The sequence below is a fragment of the Suncus etruscus genome, chromosome 1 (assembly GCF_024139225.1).
Source record: "Suncus etruscus isolate mSunEtr1 chromosome 1, mSunEtr1.pri.cur, whole genome shotgun sequence".
In the NCBI taxonomy this organism is placed as follows: domain Eukaryota; kingdom Metazoa; phylum Chordata; class Mammalia; order Eulipotyphla; family Soricidae; genus Suncus; species Suncus etruscus.
Window position 1 is genome coordinate 83165389 of NC_064848.1, and position 20062 is coordinate 83185450.

At 37.6% G+C, this 20062-nt stretch overlaps 1 protein-coding gene across 3 annotated transcripts in view; it reads left to right on the plus strand.

Annotated features, from left to right (window-relative positions):
• MUSK (muscle associated receptor tyrosine kinase) overlaps positions 1–10642 on the plus strand; it is a 99291-nt gene extending 88649 nt beyond the window's left edge. For 2 of the 3 annotated variants that reach the window (XM_049784580.1, XM_049784584.1), the window contains 5 exons: positions 538–713; positions 4649–4850; positions 6232–6423; positions 8145–8293; positions 9941–10642. In XM_049784580.1, coding sequence (XP_049640537.1) covers positions 538–713; positions 4649–4850; positions 6232–6423; positions 8145–8293; positions 9941–10626 — 1405 coding nt within the window. In that variant the 3' untranslated portion in view covers positions 10627–10642. Of the gene's footprint in view, positions 1–537; positions 714–1388; positions 1413–4648; positions 4851–6231; positions 6424–8144; positions 8294–9940 lie in introns of all 3 variants that reach the window. The other variant, XM_049784575.1, reaches the window with a different exon arrangement.
• The last annotated feature ends 9420 nt before the right edge of the window (positions 10643–20062 follow it).

The following is a 20062-nucleotide window of genomic DNA, read 5'->3' on the forward strand; positions in this document are numbered from 1 at the left end:
TGTTTATAGTCATATTCATAGTTCCCTTTTTATAAAATAAGAAAATAACATTCTAAAGTAACACAGGCATAACTAGGAAGGCAAGAAGGAGAAAACAAAGAACTTAAAGTGTTACAGCATTCTTTGCCAATAAATAGGAGATAATGGTAAGTATTTGGGGACATTATTTTAAAATGCATCTATGCATGATTTTGTGTATCTTGTTTCTGTACTTTATAATTATTTACCTTAATATTGAAAGAAGACATTATGGATTCCCAATGTAATACCTTTTGAACTTGAAATTTTTTTTCTCCAATAGCATAATTATTTTCCAAAAAAAAAAAAGTAGGCAAAATCATATTTTATCTCATGGGATAATATATTAGCTTTCATAAAGTCTCACATTATTTACAATAAAATTGTCCTTTCAAAAAACCCTTTTGCAAACAACACTGTTCTGTAATATTTTGAAAATACAGATTATAGGCTCTGGCACAGTTTGGATTTAACATGCTTATAATTCATCAAGTTTTGTTCTCCTCCGAAACATTTTAGAGAATATTGCTTGGCAGTCAAGGAGCTTTTTTGTGCAAAAGAATGGTTGGAGTTGGAAGAAAAGAGCCATAGAGGACTCTACAGATCCGGAACTTATCCCTTCTCCCTGCCAGAATGCAGCAAGCTTCCCAGCATGCACTGGGAACCCCTGGCCTGTACAAGACTGCCTTATTTAGGTAATAGAATTTTCTTGAGGTTAACATAAAATTGCTGTTTTCAAGAAACTAAAATGTGAGCACCACCTCCTAATATTTCCAGGCATTTCTAATTATTTTCAGTTCTGCCTTCTTTCAGAACCTAATCATAAAATCTTAATGCTATCTTAATCACACCATTTAGCATAGAACTTGCTTCAATTGTTCTAAAAAAAAAAAAAAGTAAGCAGGATTTTCTAATCCTATTACTACTACTTGACTCCTAACTTTAATTCAGCAGAGAAAGCTTCTAACACTTACTGGAATGCACAGTGAAACAGCTCAAAAATACATCAAATTTTGTCAGAGGATTAAAATAAAGGAATAGAAGTCCTCTCTTAGACAGGGAGGCAAATTTTTAAGCATGCAAAAAACAAGCCACATGTTTAAAAATGCTGACCTCACAAAACCAAGCAGAATCGTTGCATGCTGCTCTAGTGAACTTCTTGTGTAAGTCAGAAACTACGGAACTACATTGTTACTTCTAACAGCTGGTTTACTTTCAAAGACCCACCCTTCCACATTCAAATGCAAAGAATGTTTTCAATTGTGTATTAAAAACCGAAAGGGAACTTAAACTACTAAGCACTCTCTCACCGGGCTAGATGAGGTATCTGGATACTCATTTAAACCAAATTTTTATCCTTTCCCCTTTAGATTATAAAAAAGAAAACCTAACAAGTAAGTAATATTGTTTGTGCCCTTGAAACCTTATGTGTTTGGATTATGTAATTGGATTCATGCATGCATATTTACACTTATATTTCACAATGTCTACAAAAGAATGTATGCCACCTTAAGGACTTTCTACTGTTCTTACACAGGGTAAATTATGAATGGAGATCAGTAGAGATCTCAGATTACATTTTCTTCATAGGCTATGCAAGAGCTATATTTAGGGAATAATACAATTATCGTTTTCAAAAATATGAACTTGTTTTATTCTCAAGATGGCTATAAAATAAACCAAACTCAAACTCTCACCTTTATTTGAGTTTACATTTATAACTTTCCATCATCTAAAATGAGAGATGAAGCACAGTCTTATTTCTCTATTGTTCAATTTGTAACATCAGATCATTCTTTTTGAATGAGGTGTTTTTTATTTTTAAGACAGTTAATTAATTTTTCCCTATAAAATTTACAGTTAGATGAAACATTTACAGTGATCCACTGAAAATCCTAGGAAAGAGTTCTGTAAATTTGCTTCAAAGGAGATGTCTCAGAACTAATTTATAGCAGATGGTGCTTTAATCGTCCTGGCTGCAGAACTCTTCAGAATGAAATTAGTTTTTCATAACAATTAACTTCGTCTGATTTGAATGTTCTATGCCTCCAATTAGATTAATTTTCTGTAATGTGTATTCCTGGTCACCTCTGTTCTTGACTAAGTGCTGATCTGATTCGCCAACTTAAAGGACAATGACTTAAAGTATTAAAGAAAAGAAAGTTACTGTTAACAAATGAGTTATTTGGAATTAACAGGAGCAGTTATAGAAAACCCTAAAAGTGTTTTATTTCAGAGGTCTGTCACCTTTTTTTCCCAAACTGAAGGAATGAAAAAGAAAGTTTTCATTTCTTTGCATTAGAAGCAGCCAAAGTGTACTTCAATTGAACTTTTCATTGGTGTTTGTGGTCTATCTCTTCCATCTGTTAAACCTCTCGGTGAGGATTTACTGTGTGAAAGTAATTTCTAGATTCCACAGGAAACATACACAGGATACAACACCAATGACCCACGGCAACACGTGGTCCCCTGAGCTATCCCAGGTGTAACCTGTGAGGTTCCTGTGCAGCCCCAACCCCAACAATGCCAAAGTGGCTCCAGATATCCCCTACACTGTGGTATCCTCAGGCACAACATGTATTAGTTCTGAAATGAATTTTCTTGTCTGATAAAATAAAGTTTAATAAAATATTTATTACATAAGAGAAAATAAACTTTATGGCCATACAGAAATAGATCATTTTATCTGGTGGAGAATATGTATATATGTGTTTAGTCACTGGTCTGGCCATTGGTGCTGGATTCTGTCGCTGTGTGACTTGGTGATGTGATATATTAACACATTTCCTTATATTACATTATGATTCTCTTACTATATTGAAGTAAGTTGCTAATATTTCATTTAAAATGTTTTAAATCTTTTTAAATCTATGTTTTATTGTCTATGTATGCACTTTTATTTTGTACTAACACTGTCAGGTGTTAATAATATTAGTATTATGATAAATTTCTAAACTAACTTGAAATATCTTTTTTTTACTGGAACATACTATGTGGAAATTTTTTTCTCCTAACACCTAAGGGATGCATTCATAATTCAATGTTCCAGTTATAGCAGTATTTAGATTTTTCTATTATTTAAGTATGGTATTTAATATGTTCCTATCAATTTCAAGTTGTTAAAAATGCAATTGGACACATATTTTTATTGAGTTTTGAATCTGTTGTTTCAAGTTTTCATCTTTTCTAATTTTGTATGTTTGTGTTTTTTCCTTCTAAAATTATTTTTTCATGGACTAGATTACTCTATATTTGTAAGACATGTCTTTTAATTGTATTATTTGTGGTATGTGTATTCTAACTTAAATTCTGCTTGTACCTGGCTTTTATTTTATTGCCTAATATCTTTTGTTTCCATTAGCTTCTTTTCTTTAACAAAGCCTAGAATTAAATTTAGTTTGCTCATTTATATTCTTTTTATCTATTACTATGAATTTATCACTCAGCACAGCTTTAGCCAAACAGCATAAACACTATTTGGTAGTCATTTTCTGATCTGTAATCACATACTCCTTGATTAAGTTTTCCCATATATTTTAGTTTCTTATTGGAGTTTATTTCATTCACTGTGAATTACACTGTGCTCAAAAAATAACCCTGCACAATTTGTGCACTTGACCTTGCTGACCTGAAAGAGAACATGTCTAATAATGGTCCACAAATATTAAAAATATTTTTAGATTAAATAAATGAGTTTTAGAAGCTGGAGAAAATTTAGGGAAAAAGGCACTAACCTTGCATGTGGCTGACCAAGATTTGATTCCCAACACATCATATGATCCCCTGCCAAGACTGCCAGGAGTAATCCCTGAGTCCAGAGCCAAGCATAAGCCCTGATCACAGCTGAGTGTGGCCCAAAAGAAAAAGCAAAGAAAAAATTCAATCTGAACCAATAGATTAAAATTCAATCTTAGCTGAGAAGAATAGCAAATATTTTTACCAATTATATGATAAAATTATCTGTGCTTTTGTCCTTACTCAAAATGTATCATTATTCTTTTATGTAATTATTAATATTTATACTATTAAATAGAATTAATATTTCTTTAATAACTATATTATATACACTTATATTACACTATACAAAATTATCTAAGTATGGGAACATTTTAATTTATAGCAGTAAGCAAATTTTACTTTGCTTTTATAGTACTTGAACAGAATTTAGTCTTCTAAATTAACTTCTCATTTGTCTCCTAATCTTTCCATTTTCACATTCTTTCATTATTTTTATTCTATTTAAAAATCAGCAACAAAGGTGTAGGAAAGGCTAGCTTTAAACAATTATGATCTTCATTATTATTCATGAAAATATTGCAAATAATCATATACATAATTTTTTTTACAAAGATATATACCAGGTCATAACCAGCATGATTTAGTATCAAGATCACTAGCTCAGGTTCTGCATTTGATGAGGAAAATATTTTTTCTGACATCCACTTTAAAAATTATGATTTTTAGAAGCCAGGTTTAATTACAACTGGACCGCAGTAAATTTTAATTGGACTTTATAAATATAAATGCATAGAGAAACACATCTTTGAAATTAATTTTATTGGTTGCTTAAGTATAAAAGCCAATTCTTAAAAGTTTAGAATGAATAAAAAGCATTATTATTTACTTACAGCATTCCCACCAATGACATCCTCAAAGCCGGGTCTGGACATTCCAAATTTGCCTTCCTCTTCCACCTCATCCTTTTATGCCTCACCTACATACTCCATGACTGTAATCATCTCCATCATGTCCAGCTTTGCAATATTTGTGCTTTTGACCATATCGACACTTTATTGCTGTCGAAGACGGAAACAATGGAAAAATAAGAAAAGGTGTGATTCTGATTTAATATTTTAATATTAGCAATGGGATGAAGGATACATATAGTCTCACCCATATCTTTATGACATTCACTGCTGTGCTTTAAAATTAAGTACCTTGGGGGGCCGGAGAGATAGCATGGAGGTAAGGCGTTTGCCTTTTATGCAGAAGGTCATTGGTTCGAATTCCAGCATCCCATATGGTCCCCCGAGCCTGCCAGGAGCGATTTCTGAGCATGGAGCCAGGAGGAACCCCTGAGCACTGCTGGGTGTGACCCCAAAAACCAACCCCCCCAAAAAAAATTAAGTACCTTGCGACTAAAGAAAAGATATCAGAATTATGGAACTTTGCTTGTTTGAAGGTGATCCTGGTTCAATCTCTGGCACTGTATATGGCCTCTTGAATAATGGCAGGAGTGACCAATTGAGCATATAAATAGGAATAAATCTTGAGTACCCTTAGTTATAGTCCATGAAAAAAGTGCATACAATTAATTCTTTCTTCCACGAGCCATTGAAATATCAGCAAATTCTTGTAAAGTCTGTCAAAGTTTTTCTGAAAATTTTGAAAAGCTTGTAAAACAGTTATCAAACAAGTTCTTGTAAAATTTGTAATTTCCAGGGAGGGCCAGAGTGACGATACACAAAGTAGGACACTTGCCTTGCACACAGTTGCTCAAGATTTGATCCTTGGAATTCCATATAGTCACTCAAGCTAAGAATAACCCATAAGCACTGCTTGGTGTGCCCCACTCTCAATGAAACCTGTGAATTATCCTAAATTTTGGTTTGGGGTCACTTTAATGGTCCTTATAGCTTAGTCCTGGCTCTGTGCTCAGAAGAGAGTCCTGGGGGTGCCAGGGATAAAACGAGTTAACTGCATGCAAGGCAGTCCTCTACCTGCTTTATTATCTCTTAGGCCCAAGTCCTAAGGTTGATTTTTCACAGCAGAGGTCATATAATAATAATTTGGAAGAAAATAGTTATTTGTTTCCCAACTTCTCCCTGGGGCTATTGTCACTATTAGATTGAGTAATGACAAAAATTCTGGAGAAAACAAGCCATTTGACCCCAGACTCAACAAAATATTTTCATGTTCTGACTGAAATTGAATGATCTTTGCCTTAGTGTAATTGTAACTTGTGTTATTTCTCCTAAATGTTATGTCTCTTTCAAAATTTTTTTGTGGAGTGATTGGGAGGTTCAGTCTGGAGGATCCATACTCTAGGGTTGCTCCAGGTAGACTTCAGGAAATCCAATGAAGTGCCAGGGATAAAACCTGATCTATAGACAGAGCATGTGCTTACACCCCTGAACTTTTAGAATCTATATCTAAAACCAAAATCTCCCCTGAGTCTGAACTCATCGGTGTTCTTCCCTGTGTTACCTGCAGAGAATCAGCAGCAGTAACCCTCACTACACTTCCTTCTGAGCTCTTGCTAGACAGACTTCATCCCAACCCCATGTACCAAAGGATGCCACTGCTTCTCAATCCCAAATTGATCACTCTGGAGTATCCAAGGAATAATATCGAATATGTGAGAGACATTGGTGAGGGAGCATTTGGAAGAGTCTTTCAAGCAAGGTAATATTACTTGTCTAAAAAAAAAAAAAAAATACCATCTGGACCCGGAGAGATAGCACAGTGGCGTTTACCTTGCAAGCAGCCGATCCAGGACCAAAGGTGGTTGGTTCAAATCCCGGTGTCCCATATGATCCCCCGTGCCTGCCAGGAGCTATTTCTGAGTAGACAGCCAGGAGTAACCCCTGAGCAACGCCTGGTGTGGCCCAAAAACTAAAAAAAAAAAAAAAAAAATATCCCATCTAAATTCACAAACTATTTCCTTGATATAGTATATAGTAAGTATATAGTAGATACATATAGTATATAGTAAAGTATATAATACGAATAAGTTACCATAAAATTACATAAATCACCATAACATTGTCCTTCTTGTATTGAGCACTATCTTTTTAATATTAATAATATTCCCTATTTTCTAGGAAATAGGATTGTGTATTTGGAGAGAATATATATTTGCTCTTAGAAAGTAATTTAAAGGAGCTGGAGCAAGCACAGCAGGAAGGGCGTTTGCCTTGCACACCACCAACCCAGGCTCGATTCTCAGCATCCCATATTGTTCCTGAGCCTGCCAGGAATGATTTCTGAGTGCAGAGCTAGGAGTAACACCTGAGCACCACCCATCATGACCCCAAAACAAAACAAAACAAAAAATTAAAGTAACTTGAAATACATTTGGAAGTCTATTTATGGTATTCAGATTATGAATAATTACCAACATTTAAATTATGTAACCTTCTCAGAAAAGGGACACATTTTCAGAAATGGTTTCTTGCATTATTTTTAGTTACTTTAAAATTTTTCACTTTATAAGACACACCTGACCATAAGATGCACATAGTTTTTTGGATGCTCTCCTCCCCTGTACTCAAGCTTCAGCTCCAGGTGGCATTCACTCCATAAGACACAATTTGGGGGGGAGGTGCATTTTATGGTACAAAAAAATATGGTACTTCTTGTGTCTATTGCTGCACTTTTCAATTCATGGGAAGTTTACATGGTAATGTGTATCCATTAGGATCCCAGAAGTCGATATATGTAGATGTTAAATATATGAAATAACAAAAACAGAAAAGAAAAAAATCAAAATATCAGATGACAATATATTCAAGACAAGGTATGTAGTAGAGTCAAGTTGTACATTTACTGGCATTTAGAATAATCAACTCATTTTTCATGAACTCACTTCAACAAATGCATAGCTAAGCTCAAGAGTATGAACTTGTCACTGTAGCCTGGTGCTCTTGAGTAAGACACTCAAATTGACTGTCCCGCATAAGGAGATTATATGTTTAGAGAAAATTTCACACAAATAGTTGAGAATAAAAAATATTCAAGGTATCATTTTAGGTGTCTTGGAGGATATAAAGAGAAATAAACCAAGGTCCCTTGCCTTCTAGGATTGATATCCTGGTCAGAAATTAAAGGATATTTAAGAATGATAATAAAAAAACCTGTTTGATCTGTGCACTTTTGAATCTTAATAATTTCTAAATAATGTATTTTTACATTTAATTTATGTTGACAATAGCCCCACTGATTTTCATTAACTTGAGTCAAGAAGTTTCAAGTACAGTCTGTTTTTAACATCTTTTGAATCCTGTACCTCTGGGAAAGGCTGCAATAAAGTGGGGGAGAGAGGATACATGTGAATGTGGGAAGGCAAGCTCAGAGGCTATAAAATGTTTCTGATATTTTTTTCTTTTGAAACAAATCTCTCTCAGGGCTCCAGGCCTGCTGCCCTATGAACCTTTCACTATGGTAGCAGTGAAGATGCTGAAAGAAGAAGCCTCTGCAGACATGCAAGCCGACTTCCAGAGGGAGGCTGCCCTCATGGCAGAATTTGATAACCCAAATATTGTGAAACTCTTAGGTATGCAGCTAAAAGTAAATGTATTGCATTAGGAAATAAACTCTTAGGCTCTCAAGCTTTACTTCTCCTTTATTCTTAGGTTTCTTTTACTTAGTTTATCATCAGAGCCATACCCCTGTTTCTTTCCATTTTATGAAACAATCAAGGTAGTTTTTTATTCTGAGAAATATGTGTCCTTTTCTTCTTCAATTTTCTCTCTAGTATAGATAAATATATGAATTATACAAGTCCTTAAAAATGAGAAAATAATCTAATACTTAAAAAGTCAAGATAATTGCCTTTTTAATCTTTCTTTTTTTGGACAGACTTCTACATTTTTGCCTAAAAATATATCCCAGATGTAATATTCTATTTTATGGTGATGTGAAATTGTGCCCTTCAGATCTGCTATTCCAAGTTGTCCCTTTTCCCCTTCTCTTTATTGCAAGACCTTAAGAGCAAGCATCCTCCCAGCAGTGATAGTTTTCACTTTTCTTTTTGTTTTTGGTTTGGGGCTACTCTGGTGGTACACAGGGCTTCCTCCTGACTCTGCACTCAAGCATCACTCCTGGTGGGGCTCAAGGGACCAAATGCTTTGCCGGAAATGGAACCTAGCTTGGCTGCATGCAGGGCAAACACACTATCCTCTGTCCTTACTAAGCTCTGACCCTGACGTTTCTTATTCTTTTTAGAATGAGCATTGTCATCCTAGATTTTAAAATGTTTCACTGCAGCATCCCCTGTAACATCACTAACATCCTTTCCAAACTCCCCATGTCTTCTTTTTTATTCTGCTTTTGAGAAGTAGGCAGAAACATGGAGCCAATTCTCTGACACACTCAAAGCAAACACCCACTCATTTACCAAACATTCATTGAGCATGGTGTTGACTCCACTGAGCTTTGACTGAAGCTCATTTCATCCTCACAACCATCTATGACCTAGGCACGGGCAGTGGTCCAGCATGTAAACAAAAACCGAGTATCACCTCTACTTCTTTTTAAATGCTAAATGCTTGCAAGGAAAACTTGCAGAACAGTCTAAAGATCTGGTCCTCTGAAAGCACTGGTTCCTGGGGCTCGCAAGCCACTTAACTTTTGCGTACCTATATTCATTCCAGTACTATTTACAATAGTCAGAATCTGGAAATAACCCAGATGCCCGACAACAGATGAGTGGCTAAAAAAGATATGGTACATGTATACAATGGAGTACTATGCAGCCATCAGGAAAAGATCAAGTCATGAAATTTTACTACACATGGATGGACACACACAGAGAATAGGTCTCACTCATCTATGGGATTTAAAAAAAATAAAAGACATTATTGTAATGATACAAAAGACAATTAGAGAGGAGGACTGGAAGGATCTGCCCATGATATGAAGCTTACCACAAAGAGTGGTGAGTTCAGTTAGAGAAATGACTATAGTAACAACTATCATGAAATGGTAGTGAGTGAGAAAAATAGAATGCAAGAAGGTGATGGGGGAGGAGGGAGATAGGGGCTGGTGGTGGGAAAGTTGCACTGGTGAAGGGGGTGGTGTTCTTTTTTTATGACTGAAACCCAACTACAAACATGTTTGTAATCATGATGCTTAAATATATCATTAAAAAAAAAAAAGAATAAACCACCTTACCAAAGGCTGTGATTTTGTTTGGTTTTAGGTGTATGCGCCGTGGGCAAACCCATGTGCCTGCTCTTCGAATACATGGCCTACGGTGACCTCAACGAGTTCCTCCGCAGCATGGCCCCGCAGCAGAGCGCCTGCACCCTTAGCCACGGTGACCTGTCCCTGGGCGCGCAGCCTTGTAGCCCTGCGCCCCCGCCGCTCTCGTGCGCAGAGCAGCTTGGCATCGCCAGGCAGGTGGCAGCGGGCATGGCTTACCTCTCGGAGCGCAAGTTTGTGCACCGGGACTTAGCCACCAGGAACTGCCTGGTGGGGGAGAACATGGTGGTGAAAATCGCTGACTTTGGCCTCTCCAGGAACATCTACTCGGCCGACTACTACAAGGCCAACGAGAACGATGCCATCCCCATCCGTTGGATGCCCCCCGAGTCTATTTTCTATAACCGCTACACCACTGAGTCAGACGTGTGGGCCTACGGGGTGGTCCTCTGGGAGATTTTCTCCTATGGTCTGCAGCCCTACTACGGGATGGCACACGAAGAGGTGATCTTCTACGTGCGAGATGGCAACATCCTCTCCTGCCCGGACAATTGTCCCCTGGAGTTATACAACTTAATGCGCCTGTGTTGGAGCAGGCTGCCCTCGGACCGACCCAGTTTTGCCAGTATTCATCGGATCCTAGAACGCATGTGTCAGCGAGCTGAGGGCATGATGGGTGTCTGAGACCTAAGAACCTGCATGCAGCAGTCTCCTCTCAGATTCTGAGCTAGACCTAGGTCTGGAAAAAAAATTAATAAATAAAATCAAAGCCCCAGGTCTTGCTCAGGTCAAGAAAGAAGAGTCAGTCAGTCCTAGTCCAGGAGATGCAGGATGGCGAGGCAAAGCCAAAATTGCAAAATATATCTTGGAGACTGACCATTTTTGGAAGTCAGTGGCTGATTGCAAATGCATGTTCAGATACTGTGTCACCTGGCTGAAGAAAAGCATTTTCCCCTGGGGGGCAGGTTTTTATTACAGAATGTACTAGAAAGGAAGGCATCCTGGTCAGTCAGTTCCTGCCTTAGTTGGCAGCAGTTAAAACTGTGTGCTTATTGAATTTTATTATCAAATACAATTCAGAGACTTATGGAAAGTTAATTTTTCTCTATGATGGAAGTAGCTTACTGTAAGACATCTTGCGTACAAAAAAAAAAAAAAAAAAAACCAAACAGTTTTTTAAAGGCAAAATCACTCATTGTCTTCTCACCCAAAGACAGATGTTTGTGTTATTGTTGTTTTTTTTTTATGGAATTTATTGAATCGAAGCCAAATTTTATATTTGTATTCTGTGGAGTTGTGGTCCCTCTCGATTGACAAGGAATAAAATGAGAAATCAAATGGGATAAATTCTTGTTGTGAGTTTTAGTTTCCTGTCTTAGTTCTCTTACTCCTTAGAAGTTTTTTCCATCATGTGTACTTGTTCATTTAGTTGCTTATTTTATTCCTATAGTCTTTCTGGAAAAAGTTTGTATTTTACTCACTTAAACTTTGAAAAGTTTGTTGTTGCCTTTTCTTTTCCTATAATCTTTAACCCTTCCTTTCTTCTGGGGTTTCTGACCTTTTTGTAGTATTCAACTACAAAACTACAGACAATAAACTACTGGGAGAAAAAAAAGAACCTTTAAAAATAAAATAATAGGGGGCCAGAGAGGTGGCACTAGAGATAAGGTGTCTGCCTTGCAAGTGCTAGCCAAGGAAGGAACACGGTTTGATGCCCCAGCGTCCCATATGGTTCCCCCAAGCCAGGAGCGATTATAAGCGCTTAGCCAGGAGTAACCCCTGAGCATCAAATGGGTATGGCCAAAAAAATAATAATAAAATAATATAATTATATGTATATATCTTTTGAAATATAGTCATTACCATTTACTTCTGTACTTGCTTTTGAAGTCTCACATTTCAAATTTGTGATCCATTAATTGTGTTACCATAACCAGTTTCTTAAAGCATAGTTTATATTAAGGAATCTTACAAATTGCTCTTAGCCCTACAAATTATTTTGAAGATGATGTTTCTTTTCAGTCTGACCTTTTGTTTTTGGAGAGAAGGTGCTTCGGATCAAACCCAACACCTTATACATATAAAACGTGCACAATGAACTACTTCCATGGCCCTAATCTTTGTCAGTATTATTGTTTTGTTGACCAACATCTTATATGACTGTTAACCTATCTTATTACCTCTTTATGATTATTTTAATAAACATCTGAAACTAAAATTCCTAATAAATAAATAAATAAATAAATAAATAAGACTTCTTAGTGGTGCCCTGTACAATGTACATTGTCTTTTGCCAAGTCCAACTTGAATGATGTAAATTTATTCCTGATATAGTATAAATACAAATATCACTGAAAAGCAAATAAACAGGGGCAGGAAAATAGCAATCTACTCTATGCCAACTTTCTCTAATTCAAACGAATAGGTAGTTAGAACAATAGACAAATGGCCTAAATTTTGAAAAGTGGATTTTCAACTGTCAATTGGAAGGCTCCATCTGAAATCTACAAATCTATCTTTATGCAATAATACCTTATCTTTATTGAAAAAAAATATGTTTCTTGATGTGTAAGGTTCCTGGCAAACAAGACAAAAAAAAAAAAAAACATGGAAATTACCCTAGATGTTCACCTCTCCTTCACCAGATAGCTTTCAATTTTATTTTCTAAGTGCCTCCCATTGACATCTTTACCACTTCGGGCTGCTAATTAATACTCAAACACTCTCTGCTTACCATCTAACCTTCCTCCCATGTCAGGCCTGAGCATATCTTTTGGGAAGTGGCATTGTGAGGCCAGTTCTGATCATACTTAGCAAAGTCAGAATCTAGGATTAAGGCCAAGAGAGGTGCTTCGAAATCATGATTTTAAATCCAAAATTAAAATAGTCATCCAAAGGACCAGGTAAAGAGTAATGTTGAAGTATGAATCCAAAGCAAAAAGCCACAAAGCCTTGAGAGCAGAAAATTATCAGCAAGACTCTAGCTTTTGGGTATTCATGGCAGTACTTTTTTTGTCTTGTTCTGGAGAATAAACAGCAATAATCAGAGATTATTCCTGGTATGGCTTGGGATCAGATGGGTTGTTGGAGATGGAACCTGGGTCACCCACATACAAGGCAAGTACCTTACTCTCTGTACTTTCACTTCAGCTCTCCGTAGCAATCCTTTAAGTAGCTCACAAAAAAAAGTGTCACATGAGCTTTACAGACTCCACAGGTGGTTTAGGCTTCCTCAGCAGATAGATTTCCATTACGAAAGAAAGACATAAAAAATTAGCTAATAGAAAATTGACTCCACTGAAAAGCAAGGCTGCGACAAATTACCTCCTCCATGGTTTGTGCTTTGCATCTCCTGCTTCTTCTCCAACTAAAACATTTGTCTCATTTTCTAGTCTCTTTCTTAAGGTTGTGAGTTGTTGTTATTGTTGTTGTTTTTGTTGTTTTCCAACTCTATGAGTCAAAAATCCAAATCAAAACCAAATTATTGAAATATAGGTATGAGTCAGAAAGTTAGTTCAAAGGGGTGGAATGTTTGCCTGGCTTGCACAAAGTTCTGAGTTGGTCTCTGGTATTGCAGGGCTCCCCATGAATACTGCTGGAATGAATGGATACAGTTCCTCCCCAAAGTACCAGGAATATTGCCCAGGTGACTCTTGCCTCTGTGGGGATGTTCCTAGCACCTCCTAGCACTGTCTAGCTGATCAGTACAAAGTTAGCTTTTGCACTATCAAGCCTCTCTCTGAGTTGAGCATACGAGAACTGATTTTAGGGCCTTGGTATATATGGGAAGAGCTCTATAAAAAAAAAAAACAAAAAAAAAAAAAACAGAGATGTAGGTGAATAATAAATAAGCAAATACAGGGAAACAATTTTTTTTACTTAACTTTAAATATAACTATTTAACAATTTAATAGTCAACTATAACTCTTCTGCTTTGTTTTGTTGGGGCTTTTTGTTAGTTTGTTTGGGGGCCACACTCCTGCAGACTTGCGGGACCATAGGAATGCCAGGAATAAAACCTCACGTCAGTCATGTGCAAGGCAATCACCCTACCCTTTGTGCTACAGATGCTGCCCCTAAATATTACTTTTTAACGATTTAAATATAACTATTTAAAGTAATTGAAAACTCAACTAAAAGTAGAAATTGCATTCGAGTAATAAAAGCATAGCTAATATTCTAAAATTGCTAAATATATTCATGTAAATTACACAATATCCTGGTGCTAATACTCATAATGCTGACTTAGAGGTTTTGTTTTAGTATTTTTTTGTGTGTGTTTTGTTTTGTTTTGTTTAAAAAAAAAGATCTTTGGGAACCATCAGATTTTTACCTAGTGGTGCTCAGAGTGCCTTGCAGTGCAGGACATAAACTACAGACCTTGTACATGCAAGGTGTGTGCTCTATCACTTGATCATCTCCCTGAGCCGCCCTGGATCCATTCTTTTTTGATAAAGAAGCAAGCACTGAGAGATTTTGCAACTGACACAGACACAGAGCAATAGTATTTAACTTGTGATTAAAATAATCTGATTACAGTGGGGCCAGAGCAATAGCACAGCAGTAGGGCATTTGTCTTGCAAACCCTGCTGATCCCATACAAACCTGGGGTCCATCCCCAGAGTTCCATATGGTCCCCAAAGCCAGGAGCGATTTCTGAGTACATTGCCAGAAGTAACCCCTGAGCATCACTGGGTGTGACCAAAAAACAAACAAACAAAAAACAAACAAAAAAAAATCTGACTGAAAGCCACCTCACTGCTGCTTCCTTAGAAGTGATTTGCAATTCCTGTAAACTTCAAAATCACACTGCACATATTCCTTACACAGCTACCATCTTATACTAAAGAATCCAAACCTTTATATAGACTAGCAGAATTTGGGATTGTCAATTAAATGTACAATCAATAGACAGCATGCAACCTTTTTATTAGCTTTGAATTCATTCTCTACTCACATTTATCTTTTATTTTTTTTAGTATTTATCCCAGGGTTTTGAGGTATCAGGAATGAGGACACATTATTTACCAGTATTGTTTCTTCATGGTCGGATCATTGTATAAATTCAAGAAGAGAGATCAGAAAACAACTTAACTGTTGTTTCTAAGTATACAGACTACAAGCAAGATACCAATTTTAAAAAAAAAATTTATTGAGATCATTGTGAATTACAAGTTCTTCATAGTTGTATCAGACATATAGTGACAGTGAATTAGGGCCATTCCACCACCAATATTGACCTCCCTCCATCAAAATTCCCAGCATGCATATCACACACCACCCTTAGCCCCCTGGTCTACTAGTGTAACAGGTTCATGTTGTGTTTGGCTTGTCATACTTTGGGTCTCTTGATTCTATTGTTGTTCACTTTGACTTGGGTATGTACTTCTGACCATTTTTCTCCACCCAATGCACCTGAATCCACTTGGCCCCTGAACCCATCCACTTTTTTCCCTCAATTTGTACAAAGACATAGAAATATGGGGTAAAAAATAAAAGTGATTCATGTTCCAAGGTTCTATGGAAAATGCAATCAAAAAGATATAATTTTAATTTAAAGGAGGTGGGTGAAGACACCAAATTTTAAGGGCTCAATATCAAGCATGACAAGAATATCAGAATAATACACTGACATTAAAAATCACATTCTGGGCTCTCATAGTGAAAATAAACCACATTTTTCATGCTCCTGTATGATAGAAATCTGTTCCATGTCATTAATATTCTTCTAAAATTGAAACTTATCATTTGAATTATGTGTTTTATAGTCAGACTATATTTTAATCTCTTACCTTGGAAAACTTATTTTTAAATTTTACTACAAAATCCTGCAAGAGAGATAGCACAGCGGTAGAGCATTTACCTTGCACACAGCTGATTCAGGACAGACAGTGGGTTCAATTCTGACATCCCATATGGTCCCCCATGCCTGCCAGGAGTAATTTCTGAGCACAGAGCCACGAGGAACCCCTGAGCACTGCTGTATGTTACCCAAAACAAATAAAAAAGTAAAATCATACTACAAAATACGATATAATAGTAATTTAGTTTTTTTATTTTATCAGTTGCATGTGTTTATACATGAAATAATACTTTTCTAGTTAATATAAATTCTGAACAAAGAGAATGTTGGATGTCATATGTCATTCTTTTATTTTATAAGGTTTATTATTTTTTCATTTACTCATTTTTAATTCAGTTTTTACTTCAAGCATTTCTATAAACTGTTACTTATTTCTAACATATGATATTATAATATAAAACCACTGAAATTATAATTCATATTGGACTGCAAGTCAGACCAAGTATCACCAGGAGTGTCATTCTTTTATTATTATAAATTGTTATATTCTCTAGAAATAGTATTCCCGCTTTTGTTCACTCTGAGGACTTCAAGGGACACTTCTCCTGCACCTGTCTGCCTATGTTTCTGAATCCCTGAAGGTCTCCTCAGAGGCCTAGGGAGCACACCCCCAAAAAACTGTAAACTAGAGGCAGCAGAAGAGCATGGCCTTGAAGCGCACTCTTTCTAACCAATGAACCCCACCACAACACACAGGAAAAACCACACTACAAGTGTGACAATGGGGAAACCTCACAGCAAACACCATGCACAGAGAATGAAGACGAAAGCTTGGATGACCTAATAAATTCCAACCACCTGATTAACCTCTCAGATAAGGAACTTAAAATAGCAATATGGAAGATGTTTGAAGAACTCAAAGAAAGCATAGATCGATCTGAACAGAACACAAAGACATAAATCAGAAAACTGAAATAACAGATCTGAAAAACAAGATAGCTCAACTGAAAACCTCAATGGATGGCCTCGCCAGCAGGGTATCAGCAGCTGAGGAGAGAATCGAAGTACTGGAAGATGTGATGCAGAAAAACTCAATACAACAGAGAAATTGGAAAAGAACCTTAAGACAAATGAACAGGCAATGGAAAAAGTACTCAAGGATTTTGAACAGATGAAAATAGAAGTCTTTGATAAACTCAACAGAAACAATATAAGAATCATTGTAGTCCCAGAGACCCAGGTAGGATATCTCCAGGAAGAATAAACTGTCAAAGACATCATCAAAGAGTTACTCCCAGAGTTAAAGACTACATGCAATCAAATCCTGCATGCCTGAAGAGTACTAGCTAAAAGAGCCAAAGAAAAACACCCCAAGACACATCCTTGTTACAATGACAAATCTCACAGATAGAGATAGAATACTGAAAGCAGCAAGATTGAAAAGGGAAATTACATTCAAAGGAGCATCCCTAAGACTTACAGCAGACATGTCCCAAGAAACTCTCAAGGCCAGAAGACAGTGGTGGGATATTGTGACAAGACTGAATGAAATGAATGCCTCACCGAGAATACTGCACCCAGCTCGACTTATGTTCAGGTTTGAAGGAAGAATATATAGCTTCATGGATAAACAACAGCTCAGAAACTTCACAGATGATAAACCAGCCTTAAAGGGAAAAATGACAGGTCTACTCTAAGACAAGAGAGACCAACAAACACAGCAAACTTATCTACAAAGATGACATTAAATCCTATGACAATCATCTCCCTCAATGTCAATGGACTAAATTCACCAATTAAAAGACACAGAGTGGCAAAATGGGTCAAAAAGATTAATCCAGCGTCAGGCCTCTGCCATGCCAGAGGCCTTCTTCACCAGGCTTGGGGGCGGTGCAGGACTTGGGTGACCCCAGCACCCCTCTACCGCCTTGCTTCAGATCTCCAGGGCTTCCCCAGGCCAAATGCCAGTGAGGTGGGTCCCTCAGCAGAGCTTGAAGGTTGCCCTAGGCTTTCCCCCATTTCCCACTCGGCTCCTTAGGGTGGGTCTGGGTGGGGGCCCTGAACTTGCAGCCTCCCAGGTTCTTGAAGGTTTTCTTTCCTCCCTGGGAGCTGGGAGTCTCTACCAGCATGGGGTTCGGCAGGCCTCTGCCATGCCAGAAGCCTTCTTAACTAGGCCTAGGGGGGTGCGGGATTTAGGTGACCCCAGCACCCCTCTACCGCCTTGTTCCAGATCTCCAGGGCTACCCCGGGCCACATGCCTGGGCAAGCCAGTGAAGTGGGTCCCTCGGCAGAGCTTGAAGGTTGCCCTAGGCTTTCCCCCATTCCCCACTCGGCTCGAACTTCCGGCCTCCCAGCTTCTTGAAGGTTCTCTTTCCTTCCTGAGAGCCAGGAGTCTCTACCAGCATGGGGTTCTGCAGGCCTTCGCCATGCCAGAGGCCTTCTTAACTAGGCCTGGGGGGGGGGGTGCGGGACTTGGGTGACCCCAGCACCCCTCTACTGCCTTGCTCCAGATCTCCAGGGCTTCCCTGGGCCACATGACTGGGTAAGTCAGCGAGGTGGGCCCTCGGCGGAGCTTGAAGGTTACCTTAGTCTTTACTTGTGGATTGCACTAAATCAGTCACTGGTAATCTCTTACCAGTCTATATTTTCAAAACAACACGAGGTTTTTCTCACTATCATTGAATTATGTTTTTGTGTATTCAGAATGTCCATTTTGTACCCTGCCCTTTCTCACACCCCTACAAAAGATCATTTTTCCTTAACTCTCTCACCCCCTATTATCATTACTCCATATTTACCCTTTTAACTTAAGTACTATAGAATCCTAAGTCGTAGACCATAGTGGTGCCCTGGAGTTAACACCCTCCTAACTATTCCAAAAGGCATAGAATGTACACTTATGTCTTTTCAACATTTTATGTATGTTTTCTTTGATGGCTATAACTCTTGCTGAATATTTTCTTATACACTGACGATTTCCCTTTTTTTTTTTCTTTTCTTCTCTTTGTGAACTGTTCAATAGGGAATTTGGTGAAAGAGTCCCTCAGTTTAATGTTTATGCTTGAACCAAGTCATGGGTATTGTTGGACGTGTTCTTACACCCCCATATACTCCAATACTGCCACATGGCTTTATTTCTTGTTTGCTTAGGCACATTAAAACGGGAAAATACTATACATAAAAATAAGTTCTTATCTAATAGAGATGGGAACACACAAATCTTGTAGTGCAATGGGACGTTACACCCTGAACATTGACATAATGGCCTGGCACTGGCCTCAGAAGAATGGGCCTGATCTAGGGAAGACACCTACGAAACATCCAAGGTTGTCTATAACATCACCTGGAGGCAATCGTCTACCAGGGAAGACCCTACTACTGCTCTGACATTAACCTACTCATAAGAGATTTCCCTTAACACTGAGAAGACATAACAACAACAATGACCTGCTTACTGGACAGGGCTTTCTGTATTGCCCCTTAATTGTGAGGTGAAACTAGAGGATACTCCACACAAGCCTGACTTCAATGTAGGATGTGCAGATTCCAGGATCTTTAATACAGAAACCTGATGCCAACAACAGAGACTGAGTGAAAAATAAAACTGTATTGGCATGACAGACAATGACTTGGATTGAACAAACTAGTTTGCCTGGAGCCTAAGTTGGTCTTATGCCAAGAAACTTCATGGGTAGGGTCTCCTTGTATTTAGACCAAGGCTTTTCTTTTCCATGTCCCCCATATTTTGGTGGGCCTATGCAAACAATATTTGCCACTCTAACACCGTCTTTACTGTGCTCCTTTGACTCTAACCCCAAAAAATGCCTCTTAAACCTTTGATGTTAATTTAAACCAATATGCATGTGCATGAAAATATAAAAAAATACTATGCCTTCATTGTTTAAGGAGTCACATAAATTTCATGGCTTTAGATTGGTTTGTGTACGGCTAAGAAATGTTATAATGTACTACAATCTGGGGACTTGTGGACAAAGTAATTGTACATGGGTTCTGCCTTATTTTTCTTAATGTTCTTTGACTGTAAGTTCAATATTTAGGCATCATCAAGGGAATTTCTTCTGAGAACTCTGTTTATGGGCGATTGTCCTTCCACTGTAACTTTACCTTGTCCTCTTTGCATCATTGTTCTCATAATTAAAAATAAAAATTAAAAAAAAAGATGAATCCAACCTTCTGCTGCCTACAAGAAACACATCTGAATAGTCAGAACAAACAAAGACTCAAAATCAAAGGCTGGAGGAAAATCATCCAAGCAAACAACACCCTCAAAAAAGCTGGGGTGGTCATATTAATATC